The sequence below is a fragment of the Mycteria americana genome, chromosome 3, assembly GCF_035582795.1.
Source record: "Mycteria americana isolate JAX WOST 10 ecotype Jacksonville Zoo and Gardens chromosome 3, USCA_MyAme_1.0, whole genome shotgun sequence".
NCBI lineage: Eukaryota > Metazoa > Chordata > Aves > Ciconiiformes > Ciconiidae > Mycteria > Mycteria americana.
In genome coordinates, this window is record NC_134367.1 from 75,545,034 (window position 1) to 75,569,202 (window position 24,169).

At 38.1% G+C, this 24,169-nt stretch overlaps 1 protein-coding gene across 1 annotated transcript in view; it reads right to left on the reverse strand.

Annotated features, from left to right (window-relative positions):
- UTRN (utrophin) overlaps nucleotides 1-24,169 on the reverse strand; it is a 394,273-nt gene that overhangs the window by 59,381 nt on the left and 310,723 nt on the right. The window contains exons 59-61 of the mRNA XM_075499063.1: nucleotides 19,481-19,541; nucleotides 7,658-7,719; nucleotides 6,588-6,662 (exon numbers count right to left, since the gene is read on the reverse strand). Of these exons, the coding sequence (XP_075355178.1) occupies nucleotides 6,588-6,662; nucleotides 7,658-7,719; nucleotides 19,481-19,541 (198 nt within the window). The remainder of the gene's footprint in view (nucleotides 1-6,587; nucleotides 6,663-7,657; nucleotides 7,720-19,480; nucleotides 19,542-24,169) is intronic.

Genomic DNA, 24,169 nt, shown 5'->3' on the forward strand with positions numbered 1-24,169 from the left:
AAATTGAGGCTTAAAAGAAAGCAGGGAGGGACACAGGGAAATTATTTATTGTAGTTTTCCAGAACACAAAATGCTACTCTTTCATGAAAAATATTTTGATCTCCTTTATTACAGCATGCTTTCTATAAGCAGCTGGTGATGCTATGGATATCCTAGAGGTGACAAGGGTTTTGCCCCCAAAACCACAGAAACGTGATTGCAATTGTGAAAATCTGGGGTTTGCATGGTGAAAATAAAAAGCTATAAATGAGTTCTTCTAATTCCTTTTGCAAAACAAAGTGGAAAAGAGGAAACTTATTTTGGTGTAAAAGAAGGAAGAATAATGCAAGTCAAAGGGTGGTATAATCCTCAGTGACATTTCTTGACAGAAGTGAGGACTTTAGCAAAAAAAATAGGTGCAATATATCAGTATGCTTGCTACAGTGTATACAACATGAAGTATATTCTGAGCTCATACAGAGCTGTTTCTGGAGAGCCAGTAACACATTTACACTATAAATGTCATCTCTCAAAGTAAATGAAACATGACAATCTCAGATGTGTTGTAAATTGCTCTGCACCAGTAACATTAAGTAAGGACTCCAGAAGGGCAGTCTGTGCAAATCAGGTAAGCCTAGCTTGGGCTGGAACATAAGTACAGCAGAAAAAAGCAGGAGCAAGACAACACTAACCACTATGAGCAATTCTGTCAAGAACTCAATGAGCACCTACCAAAAGATAAGGTTATAGGCCAAAAGAAGGTTACATTCCCAATCCCGTTTCCTCAATCTACCCTTCCTAACATCACTGTAAAATGAGAAATAGTACATCATAGCCCTTACTTTTTCTCTCCGTCACTGACACCTGTACATTCTGTTCTAACTTTACAGCATCAGACTTGCAGGGGTTTTATGTTCGTTTGCTTTTTATTTTCTTTTTCTTTTTTTCTAAAAGCCCATCTCTTGGGCTTGCAAACAAATGCCAGCTGTGTATTTACCAAACAGGCAGACTGCTAATTGCAGCAAAATACCTTGCCACTAGTTTGACCTGAGGTAGCCAAAGTATTTGGCAGTACACTGCAGCACAACCTTCTTCAGTAGCTGGAAAATACGTAATACACTGGAAAAGGCTCACAGGCATATTTAAAAACAAAGGAAATCCAAAAAAACCACCACCACAATGCAACACAGACTATTTGTCTGAGGGGTGGAGGGAGGGGGGCGAAGCCAGGTGCAAAATGCTATCCATGTCAATATTGCACTCAGGAGAGATGGCCACTTTTCATGCTTTTCCTTCATGACCTACATGGGGAAAAAAACCCCCTCAAAATTATTACAACCAGTTTGGCGATGGTATTTTTTTCAACCTGTTTTTGTAATGTACTTAACGGTTGGCTAAAAGCAGCTTCCTAAAAGAGATTGACAGCACCCAAAACATCCTTTTTAAAGCCAGTGAAAACTTGGAATGACTTGGAATGTCAGAAAGTTGTAGCCTTTGGGCTTGGCTTAGCATAACCATCCTTGCACTGAAAACAGCAATGCAACAGACACTGGAGTAAAGCCTGCTAACTTCATGTCTTGATCTGCTGGCGTTAAGATCTCCCATTCCCATTTCTGCCAAAGGATTCTAGAGGGAATCGGGAGAGGTACTTTCAGTATTTTCATACTAAAAGGAAACCCTGCTGCTGCACTAATGCAAATAAAGCAAAACTTACACTTTTGGATGACACCATTCACGGAGAACAACCAGAGGAAATTACTTCTATCCCTGCTTACTTCAGAACTCACCCAGCTGAATGAACTTTGGGAGCAAGCAGTTATCCTGCCTTGGTGAGGCCTACACACTAGCAGTGCCCCTGGATTGGGCTGATGTAAAGAGGAATTTTTTTCTCATTACATTTCAATTTCTGAAAGTTTTTAAATAACCTGTGTTTATGCAGATGGGGAAAGGCTAACCTGAGACTCGCATGTCATTGCTGGCATGAAGCCTACTGTACACAGCTTTTAGTGCATTTTTGCAGGACCATTCTGCATCTGCTCAAATGTGCTGAACGACCAATCCTGCTGTTAACCAACAAATGGACACAAGGGTAATTTCTTTCCTTTCTGCAGTGAGGAGACTTTCCCAAAGGAAAACTATAAACAGAAACCACATCATTCAGCACAGTTCAAGCAGATGTGACTGACTGACTCAGGAGCAAGTAATGACATGCAGGTGCTAATGGCAAATTTGAGGCTGCTGTAACCCCCACAGAAAACAGGCAGGCATTGCTATGGAGCTTTTGTATTAGAAAGACCTTGTGAATGATAGCAGTTCCTGCAAAAGACTGGATGGCTGAGGGAAGTCTACACGGTGCTCTCTTTTAGTCCGGTGTGCCTTAATGTTTGTTCCTTAGCCTTGTGCAGTTGATATTCCCATTAGCATTCTTAAATTTTAAATCACCTAGAGGAGGTCAGTGACAGAATTCTGAATATACACGGTGGTTTTGTTCCCTTTTTCCCTTCCAGTACTACACTTCAGTATCTGGGGCAATATCATTTCTTGAAAATGAGCTAAAGTATGCTGCACGAGTATGCTGACTAAAATATTATAGTCAGGGTCTGGTACTGCACAGCTGCCCAGTGCTACTGCAACACAGGATACTCTCTCTGGCCCTGTTCTTCTTCTGCTACAGTGGGAAAGTGCTCTCAGTGCATCTGCCCCACATCATCTGAGACAGAGAAGCTAAGAATTTGTTCTTTCCAACCTGCAACCTTTCTCAGCTTCCTGCAAAATAAATACACGTAGGTACATGCACACATATGTTAGTCTCTGCAGGAATCTACCTTCCAAAAAACAGAACAAGATGAAACATGACTCTCCTTTCCCACTTCTAAAGGAGGGTGGGGGGAGTGGGAGGGAACAACTTCCCCAGAACCATGTTGTTTTGACACTTACCAAGACCGAAGACTCAGAAGAGAGATTTGGCATCAGAGAAGTTTTCCAAAGTGCAGTTCTCAAATTACATACTCCTGAACCTGCTTGTATAGCACTAGTACTGTGTTACCAGTCCTCACTGCAAAGTCAAAATCTATCAGGTGCAAGCAGGACTGTGCATCCTGCTCCAGCTGTGCCCTTGGAGTTCTCACCAAAAAGGCCTTTGCAGTTATACACACACTGCGGCTGTGACAGCAATTTGTCACATTTTACAGTTTACAATGACCTCATTTTCTAGTGATTTTTTTTTGACATTTTCTTTGCCTTAGCACATAAGCCTTTCTGAAGCATTCTGCCTCCAAACACCTTTAAAAACCATCCACAGTTAAAATCACAGGAAATACAATGAAACACTAAAGTAACTCGGACCAGAGAATGAATGGCAGGGGCACAGAAGATGACTCTTTCCCTACCTTAAAACAAAACCACCCACAAACAAAAGTCAAGAAAAGAATTCTAGATAGGGCTTAACCACTCTCCCTCAGAGAGGAGGTGCTAGCCCATGCTATGTTTTGGCTATCTCAGCAGCTATTCATGGGACAGAATCAGGCCAAGAATCATCACAGTCAAAGGGAATTTGACCTGTTCTCCGGCAAGAAATAATCAGCTAAGCAAGCAATGACAAAAGGAACAGCACTGATGATATTTTTGAAGGTGGTCTTAAAATTGTGCCTCATCATAACAAGTTCCTGTGCAGAGACAGAAAATTCTTGTAGCATTTAGCTTTGTGGATAATCTGCAATGTCTTTCTTAAAAGCCCACAATGTGTTCTCACAAATTATACCACTCCTTTGTCAAATATGCGCGTGTAATAAAGACAAAAGTTTTTTTGGCTGTTGTCCCCTCCCACGAGGCACAGAGATGGAGCAAGCAAACAGCTTCATAAATAACGCAGCAGATTGGATCTGTAGCGATGACAGTTTTACTCCTGGCTCTTTCAAACTGGAATATTTTCTTTACTTCTTACAACTTCCCTCTGTCCTCCTTCCACCTCCCTCCCCTGAAACTGGAGACAATATTCACTTTGATAGGAATGCACTTTTGAAATCTGTGAATGAGGAGAGCTAACGATTGCGGTTATTACAGAAATTGATATATTTTGCAGTAAAAGCAAAAGCAGGAAGTATATTCCTTCTCAAAGCATGTTAGAAGTAATGAAAGTGAAGTTTGTTCTATACAGGTCGCTAGACAATCTGTATGCCTGTCAGAAATAGGCAGCATGATTAGCATCCATTATGTGCAGCCTGTTTTTTCACTCTTCCCTGGGGAGCAGCACACACAAGGACAATTTCACTGCGCTTTCTGGTTTCTTTCTTTGTGTTTGGTTTTTAGGTACATGTTGATGCATACTTTATACTCTGCACACTGATAAGCAGAAAGCTCATAATGCTCTTTAGTCTTGCTGGGAGATGAAACTATAGCCTTGTGTGGGACCATACCTCTTGCACAGAGAAGCTCTAGGCTGTGCCAAAGAAATACAGTTTTTCTTTCAGTACCATCAGACAAACTTTCAAAGGACTGGTTCTGCTTTTTCCCAAATGTAAGATCTCAAGATCTCAAACTTGATTTGAAATTCTGTGAGAAGCCAGCATAGTGTATGAAGAAGTGGCAAGAGGTACTCTCAAGAGCCTGTGCTATTGCACAGATGCACTCTAGCTTTCTGGAGTAGCTAGCATCTCAGGCACACCTTCATTTGGTATAATGCATATCTGAAGTCCAGCCAAGAAGCTACTGCCAAGATCAGACTGCTATCTTCTAGGCTGGAAGGAAAACTAACCACCTGGAGGGTGGGAAAGGACACTGCTTTGTGCAACTCCTTCCTTGCTTGCATCTTTAGGATGGCTTTGCCCTTCTTGTGTTCCTACTCAGACTGCAGTAGTGTACACCCTTCAGGCGAGTACTCCACAGCAAGGACTCCTGAGTTTAAACAAGAAAATTTGGTAATGTTGTACAACACTTTTATACCAGCTGTTGCCAAGACTTTGCGAAAGGTCTAAAATCTTTGACCTTCACACTCATTCACAACTCAGATCTCCTTCCAAAACTGTCCAGTTTCCATTTTTCTACTTCACCCTATTTTCTTTCCAGTAGGTGTGGTTTTTTTATGTATTTTCTTTTCCATTCATAGTCCTAATAATTTTTAAAATTCATATTCTCATCATTTCTACAACGTATTTTTTGCACTCCTTTCTTTTTGTACACCTTCATCTCCACAGTTTGTTTCAGCTAATTTTCTTCTACACACTCTCTCTTCTCTGCCTTCTCACAAAATCTCACTTCCTTCTAAGCTTTTTGCCCTTTCAGTTATTTTCCTTGTCTTCATGTCTTGCCTCTCTCTACAATGTAAACCACTTCTGTATTACGTCAAACTATTAGTTCAATCCCATTTCTCTAAAATAAACATTGAGCAGTTACAAGCTAGCTCAGCTCCCCCAGAAAAGTACCATCTTTCTTTTTCTCATCCTGATTCTCAAGGACAATGCAGAAATACCAGTGGCAGGATGACTCCAAAGAGTTCTCCGAGTTTGCATTGCACAGGAGACTCAGGTAAGAGCCCAGAACCGCAGTATGGTACTCGTTGCACGACTCAGAGAAGTCCCGAGTCCAGAGGCCAGGACAAGACCTCCTGATACACCACTTCTGAGGATGCTAAACTTTGAATACGGTAGTCATGCAACTTGCTGCTGAATTAAACCATAATTGTGATATAATACGAAATGCTTTTTTAAATACCTAGCAAATATAGAACAGCAAATTGGAGATACAAACAAGAACCTTGGAAATGAAGTAGTTCAGGCATCTGAGCCTACTCAGTAGACACCTATCCTTTCCTGCTAACGAAATCTATGTGCTCTTCAGAGTGGACTGTGGCTGAATTATTAGACTGCTTAAGAACAGGGACAAATGTCAACACAGGTCTGGGCAGAATATCCAATGTGCATATTAAATGCACTGTTATTTCCTGTCTAAATTGAAGACCCTTCCCCACATCCCCAATATAGATACACATATTATTATTGCTAATAATAGTAGTTTGTTTTGTCCTAGTAGCTTTTTGTGATTAAAATGTACAGCAATACCAACTACCTATAAGCAACTATACAGATCTGTATCCTTTCCCCTCACACTTTGAGTGGCCTGAACTCCTCTTTAACTGGAGTTCACACAGCAAGATATTCTCTCTGAGGGAGGAACATTTTCAGTTATATCTAGCAGCAGTAAACACTTAAAAAAATGGAATAGAACTCTCTAAAATATAATAAAGTACCTGAGTTTATGTCAAAGGTCAGGATTTTAGCTCACATCATTTCACATTGGTTTGTATGAGCTTGTATCAGGAACAGTATGCAATAGTCAAGAGGTCCAATATTTATTTTCCTATCACTTCTCAAAGTATTCTTAGTGGGCATACCATTTCAACTTACCTGCTGCATCCCTTTTTTCATTAATTGATTTTATTTATTTGCAATAATCATACCTACTAGTGGCAATTCTTCCTGCTGTTTTGTTGGTTGTCAATCTGTCAAGGATGTATCTGGTCCCTTGTTAAACATTAATGTTGTTAGACTTAAGCTGACCCTCCCTTCCTCAAGTACTGTAGAGAAATAATTTGTCTCAAAGGCCAAACTCACAGCACAGTGCTTTCTGCAGTCTTCGGATTTTGATGGCCGTACGGTAGGCAGAGAAGCGTACGTTGTTCAAGTCAGCTGAAACAGCAGAACAGAAATATGAGCAGTCCTAAAAAGAGAGTCCGTAAGTTTCCTTCACATACAAATTTTCACATTTTGGAAGAAGTCTGATATCCCTTCTCTTCTCTGCAATGAATTAATAGGATATATCAGAACAAATAAAACAAACTGAGAAGTCGAGACCTCAGCCCAATCCACCTGCAGGGAAAGCCTCCTGACTCTAACAATCCAGGGCCTTCAGAGATTGGCACACCAAAAATTCTGACACTATCTTGGCACATGTAATATGTATACATATAATAGAGTTTTACATACGTACAATGCAGTGTTAAGTAGTTTCCAGACAAGTGCTCAAATACAGTATGTTTCTCAAATAATTTACAACTCCATCAGACAACATACAGGAAACAGAGGGCAGCAAAGGTCACAGAGAAAGAATGGCTTTTTAAGCCATAATTTCTATGCCATGACTTTGTAAACAGTGCTTTGAAAGGGACAGTCATATAGCCATAAACTCTATTTTAGAAACTGATGGGTATAGCAACATTTTCCTCACTTAACAGTATTTTACCCTTTCGCTCCTTAGAAAGGGAGATCTCACAGTAAATGTAAATGTTAGCAGGGTATGTTCAACTAGTTGTACCATAATATGGTCTAGCCTTTGCTGATAGTGTAGCTGCTCTGACTTTTTACAAAAATTAGTTCCCTGCAGACCAGCATCCTGCTTTAAACACACAGACAGCCCGCATCATTGGACAATCCCTCGCGGATTTAAAAGAAATAAACAAGATAGTGCATTAAAGCATAGAGTCAGAGCATATTGTTCAGAATTAAAATCACTGAAAGGCAATAAACACGATGTGATCAAGGCAGTAGGTTTCTTGCAACGTGTCTCATCACAAAGTGGGAAATGCTATTACAGTTCATGGCAACTCAGATGTGGTCAGCAGACAAATGCAGGCTTTTACTCATGGAATGAACATCACATAGTTTATTTTAAGAAATGCACTCACCTAAGGACTGGAAGAGATCAGTCATTTTAGGATGATCCCAACAGGTTGTCTGTGTCTCATGACTACAAAGGAATGAGGTAATCAAAGTTTCAGGCAACACACGTACACACACAATGCAAAGAACAAAAATCCAAAGATATTCTGATTTTCCGTGTTTAAGTGGCAAGAAATCCCTCAGCCCTTCAATAAAAATACATTATTTGTGCCACTCAGCTCCTTGATTTTTTATTCACAAAGTAAGTTTGACAATAGCCCACCCATATTTAACAGTATTTACTTTTGATTCTAAGTGTGACAGTATCAGTTGAACTCTGATCCTGAAACTGAGGCACTCTAATAAGATAAAAATGCAAAACTTCCTGCTGCTGTAGCACAATGAAAATATTCGTAAAAACACTTTAAAAATAAAAAGCATTGAGGTTTTATTTCAGAATTCATTGCATATCTGAACACCTGTATCAGAACACATACAACAATTTTAAACTTTACCTGTAAGGCATTTAATGGAAAGCCTGATCACTCTTCACACACCTGATCAGTAGGTATCTTCATTTAGGGGGTGTGTTCTACACACGTGCTCACAGAAGAGAGATTCAATAGGCAGCATCGCTTAACCCACCATTTAGCACTGCTGCCTCAATTCACCAATGTTTCAGGTATGCAGCCATAGGGGTCAAAATGTGTATTATGTCAGGCTACTGAAATCTCCAATTCCCTTCTACAAGCCACATTTTACTTGTATTTCTGAATATTAATTGCTGGAATGATTGCACATTCTTGCGTCACAAAGTATTTATATTTGAATTAGATTTATAAGAAAATTAGAGAGGTTACGTTAAAAAGATCACAGCACTCCCTTTAAAAGTTAATAATGAAAATGAAATTATCCTAGGTTAGCAAATATAACGATAATGAGCAGAGAATACCACTTATTTCACCTTTGTTTCTATTTAAAAGTTTTTAATGTGCGCACTTTTTTTTTCCACATACAGGTGTACTTGGTTGTAAATAATAACTTTAAATGCCCTTAAATGTAGTGGACTGTAGCTTCGGTTGGTATATATAAATGGCTGTACCTCAGTGGGTGCTCAATAATTTATCATCATCGATTTTTTTTTAATTGAGAAACCAACCAAGAAAGAACCCTTTTATACTAAGTGATGCAAAATGAATGGGATAGAAGGTCCCTCCTCTAGTGAGCTACAGAGACAGGGCAGGTACCACAAAGGGGAGGCAGGCTCCAAAGTAAGTGCTGAGAGCCCTTCTTTACATTACCCTTACAGATACACCAGTGGAAAGCGCATGCATTGGGTCTCTGCACAGGGGATACGATCCCCACTTCACCAGTGTGACCCTTCCAGTTTTGAGTCTGGTCTAGGTCTCCACAGTCAGCTTCTCTTTGGCATTAGGCTTAACTCTCTCTGCCATGGGTCTCATTTGTATATCTGGCACCATCACAACTTTGTGAGGTGTTTTTCATGGAAGACAAAATATGTATTTCCTATTAATACAGTGGGTATAAACCCTCTTTTCCCTCTTTGTGATTATTCCCTAGGAGATGACCGAAAGAGGACAAAGGCCTGCACATATTACATTTAAACAAGAGAGTTTTATACAACATGCAATTAAAAAAAAAATAAAATCTTCTGTTAGACCTTGATTGACTCCGAAATACTACAGTAAACCCTCCCCAATCCAGAAGAACACTGAAGTACATCTTTACATCTGAACACATCTTCCTGAACTGAAACTTTTATTTGGTTTCAGCTTGATAATAATATCACATGAATTATGTTCATGTTTCAAATTTCAGAATCAGGTGGTCAAGGCTCTGATATGCTGAACTCCAAAGCTAAGGCATACCAGTGTCTAAACCAGTGTTTTTGTAGTTTCTAGAAAGACACTTTTAAAACAGCACTATGTTTATCCTTGTCTAGAAAAGTCATTTCAAAACCAAGTAGCTTGACAATCATTTCCCTGGAAGGGGCACACCAATAAATCATCATGAAGCTAACAACAAGAAAAAAGGGTGTATCTGGGTTTGGTGCTGTGCCAAGGTAAAGGCAGTTGATTGTCCAGCATTCTCAAAAAGCCTGGTGTAAAAAACCCCTACAGTACATTAGAAAGAAGAACATACAGAGTCCAGTAAACAGGAACAGAAAATATAGTATAATGACTCATACTGATCAATTTATTAAATAACCTCAAAACTGGTCCTGAAGCTGCCCAATATCTGCACTATCGTGTTAAGCGGGATGTCATTATTATCACGTTGAACATTTAGAATTGATTTCTGTTGACAAAACCCATTGCAATTGCCCACAGAAATGGATCCAATATGTGATCAGTTTAATAAAGCTTTTTTTAAGAAAATTGCTTCACCTCAGCTCCTCTGACCAAGAAAAAAAACCCACAAAACAAAAAACCAAACCACAAACGAACAAAACAAAAAAAAGGACAAAGACTGGTGACTTTACTGTCAACATAAGTGAAAAGGATTTCTTAGGATTTTCTGAGAAAAGGCTCTTAACTAAAACATCTTCAAGCTTCTATGTCAAAAGTAAAGGTAGGTGGCAGTTCTGTGATAGAAAATTTAAATATATGTATATATAAAAATACGTTTCAGTCTATTTTAAATGTTAAAATATTAGTGCAAACACTGCATGTAAACTACATGCAATTTAGCTGCGTCAAATCCTGTTTACTGCCATAGAAGAAACTATCATGTTACAATTAGCTGTGATGGTAAAAACTTTGCTAAATAGTAGCATTTGTTTCTGAGTTCACCATCTTCTGGCATTAAAAAATATGTTTCCATGAAGAAATCCATTTCCTACTTGTGGGGCACTGCACCTGGGAAGCACTGCAGAAATGCAAAGGTTTATTAGCAGCAAATGCCTCTCTACACAACCAACAATGGATTGACAGCAGAAGCTGATATGAAATTCTTCTTGTCTTGCAGCAAATTGTTAAATTTTGCTAATCTCTGCCAAAGAGAACTTTTCTTTTTTCTTATTTAAAAAAAAAAAAAAGAAGAAAAAAAAAAAGATAAATACTTCAATAAATCCTTGCTTCCCCCAGCTCTGGAAATACACTGATATACTCCAGTACACATCTGTAATGCTTAATTAGGATGTGGGCAGATCTAATTGCGATTCCAGCTTCTAAGTAATTTATAAACCCATATGCAATGAATAAGAGCTGATATTACCAATCAAGCTTTTTCCTTAAATCAGGTGTCCAAGATTTAAGAACAAACAACAGTTTCATTATTGAAATTGTATGCTTTAAGTACATAGTTTCAGTAGCAGTTTCACCTGAAAGACTAAAACCTACTTTAATCATGACAACATACCATGAAAAAATTATGTTATTTTTTCTATTTTGTGTGTGCTTAACATGAAGCAGAAAAAAAGTGAAGGGGATATCCAAAATCTCTGTATCCTGCACTATCATCTTATTTCTCCATTTAATGTAGTAAACACCTGAACAGCTAAATTTTCTCTTTACAGAAAAACACAGAACATGAAATCTATACCTAATAAAATAATGATCAGAAAGTATTTTATATTTCTATTTTCATTTGAAAGAGAAATACATTTGTGCAAGACTGTGCATAGACTAATTGGTTTTTAAAACTTGTCACTCAGTTCTTTTGTACACCACACATGGTAGCTACCTGCCACTAGGATTATGTGAAAGAGGAGGCCCCATCAACATCATCTCGTGGAAGGGAAAAAAGGCGAGAGAGAATCCCTTCATCTGGGCTTGTCCACAATTACCCAACAGTCAGTACTACCTGACAGCTGCTAAATGACTACACAAGGTAAACATGATTATGCCAGCCTCATTCCAAAACACCTAGCAAGAAACCATCCATAATGGCTGAGCAATCCTGTACACGGATCCAGCAGAGAAGAGGAATGGGCTTAGAGTGAGTGAATCACCGACTCAACAGTCCATTCAGGTCAAAGGAGGCAGCAACTCCACTACCGCCCCCAAATATATTCCATGGATAGGCTTCATTTTTGAGACAGAAGACACGAAAGCCAGACTATACCGGACAGAGCTGAGGAAAAAAAATGTAACTGTAAATTTAAAAAGAGCTATAAAAAAACTGGGGGAGAGGGGAGGAATCGGTCTCAACAGCAACATTTCTTAATGTAAAGTTTTGTTTGATAACAATTTCATAATATGCAGGGACTTTTATGTGGACACAAATTGATTTTCACAGGAAGAAAAAATGGGTGTGCAGATAACCTTCCTACGCTACAAATAAAACTGTCAGAGAAAGGAGTCATTTTATTAGGCGCTCCAAACAGGAGGCATGCAAGACGAAGTGCTTTCTGGTGATTTGGTTTGTAAAGCAGCTCTTTGAAATAAGATCCATCTTCCTCCGCTGTAGCTACAGTAGCTTTTGTGTTATTGATGCAATACTAAAGCAAGCAGATCAAGAGCAGCAGATCAAGACCATTCTGAGAAATGCACTCAGAAACTTTACAGTATTGGATGGTCTGTAACAGATGAGACAGACTTGATGAAACTGGGGGAGATCTTTCTGACTGGGACCTCGTAGCTCCTTTTTATGCAAGTTCATGACATAGCAACCTATTCTAAAATACACACCGCAGCAGTTACAATTGTCTGGCAGTTATTGCCCAGCAAGTAAAAGCAGACTTGGATGTTCCCCTGCATCTCTGATACCTTGCTCAGTAAACGCAAATAACATACAAGACATCAAACCTGTAAGAACAAGGACATTGATAAACAGAAGATTATACAATTTCTTTGTGTTTCTTTTACATGTGTATGTGAAAGATGTCATCCTTAGAGCAAAGGACCAGAAATTGCTAAATTGCTAATTACCAGAGTTGGTAAAACAAGGTAAGCGACTAAAGCAGTATGCAATTCACTCACAGAAGCGCTGCAGTAATTTTCTGAAGATTTCCAGGCAAAATGATTTTACTACATCATGAAGAGAGCTCCAACTTGATTCCTCTGGAGGCCATTAAATTCTGGTAAGTCCCAGAAGGCAATTAGGTAGAACTGGATGGATTGTTTTCAACACAGAGACACAACAGAAAGTTTTCAGAAAATTCAGCCCTGCTAGCAACTATCTGCTAAAAATGTGAAGAAATGCCATTTTCTGTATTTTTCTGTAGAAAACAATCTGTAATCCCCAATGATGGAAAACTAAGCCTGCAGAGAAGCTAATGGAAATCTAAATTTGGAATGATGATGAAGTTAGAAAAAAATGAATTTTACATGATAACTTGTGAAAATACATGAGAAGTTTATCATTTTTAGCCATCTCACTGAACTTCTGAAAAGACTCAAAACAAGCATTTAACCAAGAGCAGAGAAACCTAAGGAGTCTTCCCTCTCTGTTACAACTACTGTGGCAGTTCTGTCCCAGGTCACAGTGACACTCGGGCCAAGGAGCACCTTCTCTCGCAAGTACTCTACTAGCTTCAGGAAGAACTACTTGTAGAGCGAGGTGATATTTACTTTGAGTGAAAGTGAACAACAGTTGGGCTCATTATTCATCTTGCATGTAGATGGCACTGGATAAAAAGAACTTTTCAAGGTCTACAGGAGCTGAAGTTATGAGATTTCATTCTGTACAGTGGGTGGCGTAAGAAGGGACTTCTGCCATGACAAAAATGAGCCGGTCTGCAGGACAGTAACACAAATAGTGTGAACATGTTACATCTTCCCACATGGATTAGTCAGGGGAGAATTAAAAGCGTTTCACTGACTGAGCCACAAGAGAATTCATTCAGCGTTATTTTTTTGGTTAGTATCAAAAGACTGACTTATTCAGAGTAAGAGTCTCCTAGGTCTGGCAGAAGACTGCCAAAACTTACTGACACAATATAAGCCACGCAGCAAAACATGCATCCATGAATAGATTATACGACAAAACAGTGTAATTTAAAAAGTCTAAATGCATTTGTGTAAATTACACTAACTACAAATAAACATTATAACCATAAAATATTCCAAATTTTAAAAACTACATATTAATGAAGCGCTCTAAAGCCTAAATGACAAACATTTACCCTTCCAATCTGTTTCTTATCCATTATGTTTGCTGGCAGCTTTCTAATTATAATTGGCAAAGATAATCCTTGTTAGAAACACTACCTGGTTGTAAATAAGAGCTGAGAAACAGTTAGCATGTCATTTAACTTATGATCTCTGGAAATAAGAGAAGAGTCCTGTTGAAATGAATGGAGTAAGTTGTACATCTCCAGGTATTTCAAGTTGCCCATGGAGTTGTGAAAAACAATTTAATTCATTCTTTTTTAGCTTTTTGTCTACAAGAAAGAAAACTAGTGACAGGTTTGTGGGTTTTTAATCATTTCTTAGCATGGACAAGGCTTTTGTCTGTGTTGATCATCACTGGCAAACACCACAAGAGCAGACACTGAAACAGTACTCTGGTGTTATGTTAAGTAGCTTTCTGATCCTGTTGTCATTTGAACAAAACATTAACTGAAATCAGGATCTTTACTGATCACTTATGAATCAACAGCACTTAGAACTCTGTCTTTGCTGCCCTTGCCACATTTCAAATGGCATAACATCCTCCCCACTTTAGAGATATGTCATGGTGCTTTACCTAGATACCATATATTTTCTTTTTTTAAGCCCATTAGCAAATATTGTTTTGTGGAGGAAAAGAGTTGGCATAATGCATTGCAAGGGTAACGTATATTAGAGGTTGGTGGAGGAATTTATATGCAGATATTTTGAAATCCCTCCAGAGAAAACATACTACTGCATTTCTTTAATAGAAAACGAAGACCAGCACAGGAACTGGTAACTGAAGAGTGTCTCAAAAACTGAATCCTGTATTATCTCTTTCTGCAAACTATATTTTATTTTCCCTTTTAGGGGAAATACTTCTTAATACTTCTAAGAATGGGGTTATGGATCTAGCTAGAATAAGAAAAAAGTTAAATTTCCCAGTTCCATTAGTTTTCCCCCTCTTCCCCATACAGGCATAAAACAAACATCAGGAAAGACTTCCTGAAGAGTCTTGAAAAAAACAGAGAAGTAGAAAGCATTTTATTCCTGTCCCCCATAAAGTTGAACATGATCTACGAGGTGATAAAATGGGATTTTTAAGATGTTGGTGAGGCCAGCCTCTTTGCAGGATTACAGAAAAGTAACCAGGTGACTATGGAGTTTGATATTGATTAATTTAATGATTACACCAAGAAATTGCTCTCCCTATGTAATGCCCTGCATGAGATTAAACTCACTGTGATCCTTTCTGTATTACCCTTTTGTTTCTTCTGCACAGTACAAATATCTAATAATTTATGGCACTGAAAGGTACACAGCTGAAGAACACTTAAATTACAGTTAAAAGAACAACAGTGAGAAATGCCAGGGTAATTATGTTTTCTGCACGTTCCTTTCAGTTCACCGTGTATTCCTCAAAGATGTTTAATGATCATACATAGCATCTCCTTTATTCTTCTGTTTCTCTTTAGAATATTTTTATTGAAACGCTACGTAATATAGGCTTTATTTTTTTTCATTTTCTGTTACAGAGGCCAAGCATGTCTTATTTGTGTGATTCTAACAGTTATAAATGAACATCAGAAAACTCTCCTTATTAAATCTCAAACCTTTGCAAACCAACCTATGAAATTTGTACTCAATGGCAAGTTTGCCAAACCTTTTGTCCAAACTTCACACTTCTATTACCAAAAGTGCATTAGTAAATACTGTGCCTGCTGTGCTGTATCCCTCTACATACTGCTCATTAGTCCCGTTCTCTTTTATGAAGTATGAAAGACTAAGCTTTTTTCTTAAACAGCATCGAGATTTTACAGATTCAGGTTTTCACTGATTGAATTCTACTGTGACAGAGAAGACTGACTACAGAAATACAAAAACTTCTATCAATTGTCATTAAGAAAAAAATCAAACAGGAGGCAAAAAGGACTAAATAAAATCACATCAACAGAGGCAAAGCCATTTGGCAAATTTGGTTTACATAATAAGACAATTCAAGAGGAGAAAAGAGACAGGCTAAATCATGTGTGTAGGTTCAGTTCAACCCAATATCTGCCATAGCCCAGGGCACACACACCCTGATAAACCTGGGCTCAGTGAATTACAAATCCTCCTTCCAGCCAAGCAGAATAGTCACTCCTTTCCGAAATGCCCCAAACCCAGACTGCCTCTGTCTGAACTTATGGGGCAGAGAAGTTTGTACATTGGCTTTTTAATCTTTCATATGCTTCCGTTACAACCCCAGAACGGGCGGACATGCCAACCATTAGTAAATAGGGTGGGGAGAACAAACTGCACTCCAAGTGCAGTCTGCTGGCACACTAAGGACCTCTTTCCAAGACATTTCCCTCTATGCATATAAGTGCAAGTTACTTCTGGTATCAGGAAAAAAACAGAATAAATGCTGCTCATCTGAAAATACAGACGTCTTGCATCATTTTGACATTCTCTTTACAGATTCATTGCTACCTAAAGCGGTCCCTCCTGCCTTCTCAGCTGCAGTTCCCTAATTTTTTTTTTTAAAACTCCATTCTCCATGTGCAATAAAACTGCGAAGAGTGCAGTATTTTTTTTTAAATACTCATCTTAACAGAGGTACAACTACATCATCATCCACAGCTATGTCATTTCTGAATATTTTACATTTCTCATTCAAGGACACTCACAAAAAGCAACCGAAATGAAGTAAAGGTATGAATTTATGGTTGTCTAAGAAGAGTCTATTTTCTTATTCAGAATTAAAGTCACCTGATTTCAATTAGCATTTATTTCCCTTTCAAAATTAATTTTAAAAAATTCTCATTTTCAGCCACCAATCATTAAATCATACTTTTATTCTCTTTCTTCTGCTGTTTTTCTTCCTTACTCCATAAAATGAATAACTGGTACCTTAAACTTTCTCTCTGAACATACAAGTCTTGCTGTAAAAATAGTAAATATAATTGCTCTCTAATGATAGTTATTGACACTCATCATAACTGTTCCTTCTACTCATGCTGTGTTTTACATCAAAGGCACCTCGTTCAAAGAGGTTAGTACAATTAAACAAAAAAGAAAATTAACTTAATCTTTGCCTCTTTCCCAGAATTTCTTTCTATATAAACAACTACCATTAAATCCTGTTGACTGTTCTCTTGAATTGTACTACAAAAGCTCATTTAATCACTCCAATCAAATAAGTTTTTGTGTCAGCATCATTTTCCTCTCTTCCTTAAACTATATCTGAAATGAGGGAATAGATGAAGAGTAAAAGAATATTTAAAACTAAGAGTACTCTCCAGCCTGATCATACCAAAGCAAATGAAGTTCAGAATCAGCTCTTTTCTGCTTTATTTTCCACCATTCTGTGTTTTATCTAGCTGCTGCTGCCAACATTGAAGTTTAGATCAGTAAGCAATAAGAAATGAAGGAAACTGCCAAGGTCAGTCTGCTTGTCAGACTGTGGAGCTACTGAAATTCAGTATTCCTCCTCAAGCTTTTTAAAATAAATAAATCCTACTGGTTACATGTAACATTTCTCTTTCAAGACACAAGAATCAAGACATTGCTTCAGCAGCAGATACCATGTTGAAAGTAGGGAAAGATTACTGGAAGAGCCTTCTCTGAGATGCAGTAGTTAATTCTGTTGACTTCATTAAAGCCACCCTCAAAATAAACCAGTGGCCTCTGCTTCTACAAAGACCCCAGCCCTCAGAGAACTTGCCCTACACTTCTGCCGCTTTATCAAACTTCCTGTGCAAGACCATTAAAACAATTTTTGAGAGATGCTGGTGTTTGTTTCTCAGCCCTGACTGGCTTCATTCCCCAATCGAGCTCCAGGGCAGCCAACACACTACTATCAGAGCAAGCCCACAGTATCAGTGGACACTTTGCCACCACGTTGTGTGCTTGCAGGATTGCACCTAGTGCGCACACTGGAAAGACTTACTTTCTTCTGAACTAGTCATGATAAAAAGAAGATTTCTCAGAAACTGAACACTGGCTGAGGTGGGGCAAGGGAGATGCCCAGAAACTCAAAAAAATGTATTATGAAGTATGAAAAAAGGATATGCATATGAAATATTCAAGTTAAAAATCTTTGCTTTGCTCAGCACAGATCAGAAGCTTTAATCTTAGTCTGTTCCATCTGTTGTGGTGGTAGGACTATCCATCCTATCTCTATCCTCCAACTCTGAATGTACCTAGGAGCTCCACAGACCCCTCCGGAGGCCAACTTGCACCCAGTAAACACTCCCAACTTCAGCTACCAGTTCTGATCAGGTAGAGCAGGAATGTGAATTGCCATCTTTCAATGCCCACTAAGGACATACCCACAGGAAAAAAAGACTGTTTCAGGGTAGTTTTCCTCTTGCTCTGTGTAGTTTGATACTTCAGCGTTTTCTTTGAATTACTGCTGTAGGTGTGATCATTTTAATTGCACCACTGCCCACGTCCAGGCAGTCAGTGTGCCTCCACATCCAACCTCTGCCCTCTCCTCTTCCGCTCAGGGCTGAGGGAAGAACCTTTCCTCCAGTGTGCCACAGCTTTCTGTTCCCTCCTGCAAAACTTTTCAGCAGAGGCGCAAATGCTTTTATAGAGAATACAAGGATCTTCACAGTAGGTTTTTCCTTTTTCTAGTTACCTACCCAGACCCTTTAAAAAAATTAAGCTTCATATCACAGTTTAAAAACAACCATCACACTTCAAGAATGATGACAACAGGTTTGATTGACATAGATTTACTGTTACGTGCTTTTCAAAGCTCTCAAGCACTCACAAGTTGTTTGAAACACAAATTGTGGTGCTCAGATTTGTGACAGAGCAATATGCAATAGTACAAAGTCCTCACTGTTGTCCTTTTAGAATGAGTTATCTGTAGGTCCAATTCATAGTCATCCTACAGACTTAAAAAAACTACTTTTTTCCAAACTCAAACTCATAACATTTTAACACAGATTTCCTTCAGCCTAAAATGAACTACTCTGGGTCTGGCTTACTATACACTGTACCTTCTTAAAATTTCATTTACCTCTCTGGCAAAAAGCTATCCTTCTCTCAAAGCTGCAATCTTTGACCTTTAAAGTATTGGCAAACAGTACATAAATAAATGCTGATGGAATGAGAAAACCCAAGTTAAGGATTGCTCTGAGTAGAACACATCAAAACCTCCATACTTCCATAACTAAGTATTTATTATTATTTTCAAAATAAATATCTGCCATTCCTCTTGGTAACCAAGGTATTTGTACAACTTTTGTCAATATTATATTAATTTTACATTTACATTAATATCAAGCACTATAAAAACTTCCATAAAGTAAAGAAAATGACAGAAGGACAATCAACATGTGTCTATTTCCAAAGGAATTTTGCACAAAATGAAGAATGGGCTCTATAGATATGAGTCACCACTGTTCTGCTATAGGTTATAAACTTTGCGTTTTTAAATACATTACGTATCCAGCTTTTTCCCTTTACTCTACAGTTTTTACTCTGGATGAGCCACACACATAAGAACAAGTCTAGTTTGAATACTGATACTGTATTACACTGGAGCATGTCTGCTGTTTCTGGTCTGTTTGAGTGGGGTTTTTAGTTAGGGTTTGTCACTGATTCCTTTTTACATATTTCTAAATTATACAGTATGCAAAGCAGTAAATATGAAAATATATAGCATATGCAGCATAACACTATGCAGAAAAACTCTTGATAACATTTCTAGTTACTACTTAGTACCTATGTTTTTCTGCCAGATTATGGTGATAAGACCCTCTGTTAAGAATCAAGAAAAAAGAATCAAGGCAAACTTACTTGATATAATAGGGCACTTTGTTATGTGAAACAGATCTCTGCCATGGAAACTGTACTGAGGCTGAGAAAATAAAGAGAACGTAATTATTAGAAAGCACCTGTCAAATTAAAAAAAAAAAAACAACTTTATTTTTTTTATTTATTTAACAATTAAAACAGTTATAATAAATTAAATGGGAACAATTAAAATTTCCCAGACAACTTTCAGTAATTAGAAAATCAGCTGGAGAAAACGATGGCGATCTATCAAGATGATTCTACGCATCTATTTGATGCCAAGCTAGAAATAAAACAAATGTGGTGATTCTACTTCAAAGAAGGATAATAAATTCTGAGCAAGCAAGCTATCCATCCAGGGAAAATGGAGACACTGGTTTTCCTACCTCCATAGAATTATTATCAGTTTAAGCTTTGAAAATAAATGCTTCCACTACTATAATTAATGCTCTGCAACAGAACAAAAAGGAGAAAGATCAACCTTATTTTTATTAGTTACAACCCTCAGCTCCTATTTTCAACTCAAATTAATATTGATTAACACTGTATGACCAACAAAAAGGCATTAAAACTTGTCTTTGCACTCCTTGCTGAACAGCGGTAATCTTTGCAGAATTTATGCAAGTCTGACACATCAACAGATAACATCCATAACATCAAGAAGCCTTCTACACACTGAGTTGCAAAAGGCATGAACTCATACATGACACTACAACTCTGCTTATCTAAAGATCCCAGGAGATAAAAGGGGAAAAGTTTTCAAGCCAACAGGACTGCTGGTGTACAACTTAAAAGTAGCTACTTACTGAAGAACCGTAGGTATGTATATGCCCTACCAGAAATTACCAGACTAGTGCCTGGTTAATTAGGGTTTTATCATAGAAGAAACTCAATTCACTAGATTTAATGTAGAAGCAGAGACTGAAAGAACAGGTAGGCATAACTGATCATCACAATGGGCTGAATTTCTACTGTACATATATGCCAACACTTCCAAGACAGAGTACCTACTCTTAGGTGTTAACACCCCTGTTTAAAAACCTGGCAAAATGAGATACAGCTTTGATCTACATTGGATCTCAAGTAATTAAGCTCTCAATTAATGTAATTTTCTGCAAGCATGGCCCACTTTAGAGCTCATCCCTCTTCGGAAAAAAAAATCCATTTGAAAGTAACTCTCTCCTCTTCCCCTAAGACCTCTCAGGCTGCAGCAAAGACTTATCAGCCATGTAACCCCCGTAGCCTGGTGCTGCTGCAGAGAGAGGCAGGTCTCGCCCTGCTCCCAGCTGGCTGTGCCTGAGCAGTTTAATGGCTGTGACCTCTTCCTGGACCACACAAAATTTCATGGCTTATAATTTAAGAAACATTCATGCATTGAAAGACAGATTAACTGGGAAGAATATTTGGGAAACTACAGGAACCAAGCAAACCATATTATTCACTGGAAAAAAAAAAAAAAAGAAAATTCCAGATCACTATTTAAAGAAGAAAATAACATCTGCAATAAAGAGGCAGGAAGTTACCTGGTAAAGAAAAAAACCTAGTGAAGGCTAAATGCTCAAATAGAGGTAGTTAACTACAAAAATAATCCTTAAGCATTCATAACTCTGAAAAAAAGAAAAAATAAATCAACCAGATAGGTGAAGGTGGTCATCAGCTTTAGAGTTTCATTCTTTAGTGTTGCAATTTGGCACCTATGGTGGCTCCAGTACTACTACACTAAATTATGTCAGCTAACTAAGAAGAAAAATCTGGCGACAGTTGGCTTAGGCACAATTTATGTGCTATGACAGACTATAGATATTCTGCACTGACACAGATATGGACTAAACATAATAAATTAAATTGTTAATTATTACGGACCAAATCATACTCTATTTACTTGGGAACGACCTTTCTAAAAATGTTGCCAGTTCTCTGCTGCACGAAACTCTGCAAAATGAAATTCCCGTTCTTTTTTTAAAATCAGTTTCTCGATGAAAACTGAACAGAATAGTTATCGATTCTGGCACTCACTAGCAGGCCTGCAGATATTAGTAAGGCTGGACACGACTCAGAGATGCTATGAGCAGGCCACTTGAAGACCTAGGCTATTTGTTAGGGAACATGTGGAGTCAGCGCTCTGTGGATGTTCATGGGTTCTTCTAAGAAAGCATACAAGAAACACAACGGAGAGGAGTGGATCTTGAGCCTTAGAAAATAAATGAATTACAGAAAAAACAAGTTATTGTTTCTAAAGGCAGGAGACAGCTAAACAATATTTTTGCAAAGAATAACGGATTATAAGAATTCTTCATCTTTATCTGTATTAGGGATGTGTAAAATTTATTGATCAGTAACTAACTTGCAAGGAGCTTACTTTCCATCTCAAAAGCACTGAAAAAAAGAGCAAAACAAATTCTGCCTAAGACTGATGGGAGGGGGAAAAAGAGCTCAGCAAAGAGAGGAATCAGAGATTGTAGTGGCTTACTAATACTGCTTTACCTCAGCCTCCTACTGCAGGACATTTTAGGAAGGGCCAACGGTCATATTGTTTGCTAGCCTTCAAAAACATTCTGAAGCACTTTCTTAGCGATGGTCTGGGCGAATCCATGTAATTGGTGTTCCAAGAACTCCAACAGCAGTATTAAACGCTGCACTGTGTCTTTTTAGTAACATTTAGAGAAATGTTATTAGCCACTGCAGAGGTGAAATCACTGGATTAAGGGGGCTGGAATCAGGGTGCTAGATAATCTCATCTAGGCTCCCTTTCCCATGAAAGGTTGGACCAGATGGTCTTTTGAGGTCCCTTCCAACCTCGGCTATTTTATGATTCTATGAACCTGATGAACAGGTAGAAATAGGTGTTTTGCTAGCACAAATCACTGATTAAATGACAACTGGGAGCTAGTCAGCTGAAAAATGGTGTAATGGCAAGTTATGGTGTCTTCTTGGGATTTGGAGGAAGAGTAACAGGTAGGTGAGGTAAATTTAAAATAGCTGCTGTCAAATAAGCGCAGATGAAAACCTACCCTCTAATCAGAAGTGCAACTTTGGACATAAAGATTTGCCCGAGACATACATATCATAATCTCAGTTTTTGAAGTTTGAGGTTATTTTACTCAGACTAATGCGCTACTTGTTCCTCACAGTTAGAAGTCATTTATGGCTGCTAAAAAGGTTTAAAAAATTTGATTCAGAATACACAGTATTTCAACCTGTCAGGATAAACCCTTCATTTTTCCAGATTTAATGATTTTTTTTATTATTATTACTTTCTTTTTGAAGTTACTGTCCCTAACTTTCATTTAAAAGACTTTTTATAGGAAGTTGTACGTATTAAGTTTGGTAACTCTGTTTAGTTCAAGCTCTTAAAACATTTTTTTTTTTTTTAAGAAGTTTTTGTTGTAGTTTGTGTGGGGAAGGAGGTTGTTTTTAACAATTTAAATGGATAACTGCATATTATTTAGTTTTGCAGGACTGTGGTACTTGGCTATAGCTCTTTGCAGTATCTACCAATATGCATTCTGGAAACTTTCCCTTCTTGACTTTTGTATGTAATGTAAACTGAACGTCCTCTCAAGCCTGGAGAAGATGCCCTAAGCAAGGCTGAGGCATGCTGATAAGGCACTGCATAGTCTCTTTGGACGTAATTCTATGAATGTTTTATCCAGCAACAAAGCCAGTTCACCACTCACTCAGTCTTGTGAATGCAACTATTTGTTGTGGCATGCTATAAGCCAAATCACGGAAATGATCCAGGTCAAGGCAAACAAAACCAGCCAACCTTGCCTGGCAGGCTTCCTTGTTTTGCATGTGGACTCTTTCACTGATTCCCCCCCCCCCCCCCCCCCCCATCAGTCACCTGAACATTTGCATTGGTCCAGGTGAGGAGAGATGAACAGCCTTAACAGTGACAAAGGAGTGAAGTCAGGAACTTCTCAGACCATCTAGAGTAGGGGAAACTGCATCTTCTCTACATTGCTCCCTAACCTGTTTTAATCACACAGACTAGACTGCCTACTCTCCCAAACAGTTAATCTGGCTTTTTTGAACAGTGCCAAAGATACCACTCTATCTATATTCTTTTTAGCAAATTATTACATAGGTGTACTGTCCAGGTCAAGGTTACAAATTTGAGGTTGGAAGGGCTACAAAACCACTGTGGCAACACTATGCAATACTTCTAATGGAGTTTAAAAAAACCCACAAAACAAAAAAATCACATACTTTTAAAGTTGCTTGTTTGTTCTGTCAATTTAAAAAAAGGACAAAGTGGCACCAGGAATTGTTGTTTTGCATAACAGCTGTAATATTTTAGATACACTGCACCTTGTTTACCATGATGTTTACTTAAAAACTAGTTGTCAATTTAAAATAAGAACACGGTTGTCACATAACTCAAGAAGAAATCAAGATTTATTTATTGTTTTAAATTATATTAGCTGTTTAGCTATACAGTGACATACAGCACTTGAGAATCTCTGGGACAGCTGCTCATTTTTATGTTCACTTCTCAACTCCTGCAATAATTTTATCTTTATTATTGAAGCCCTCTGTTAAAAAAATGGAGAGCTGACTGGGTTAACACTTTGTACCGTGAGCTCTGATGATGGCAGATAGGCTAGAACATCAGAAAATCAATATGGATCTTGATATGACAAGCTATCTATCTGTAATGAATAAGTCAAATGAGAATGAGAGAGCAAAAGC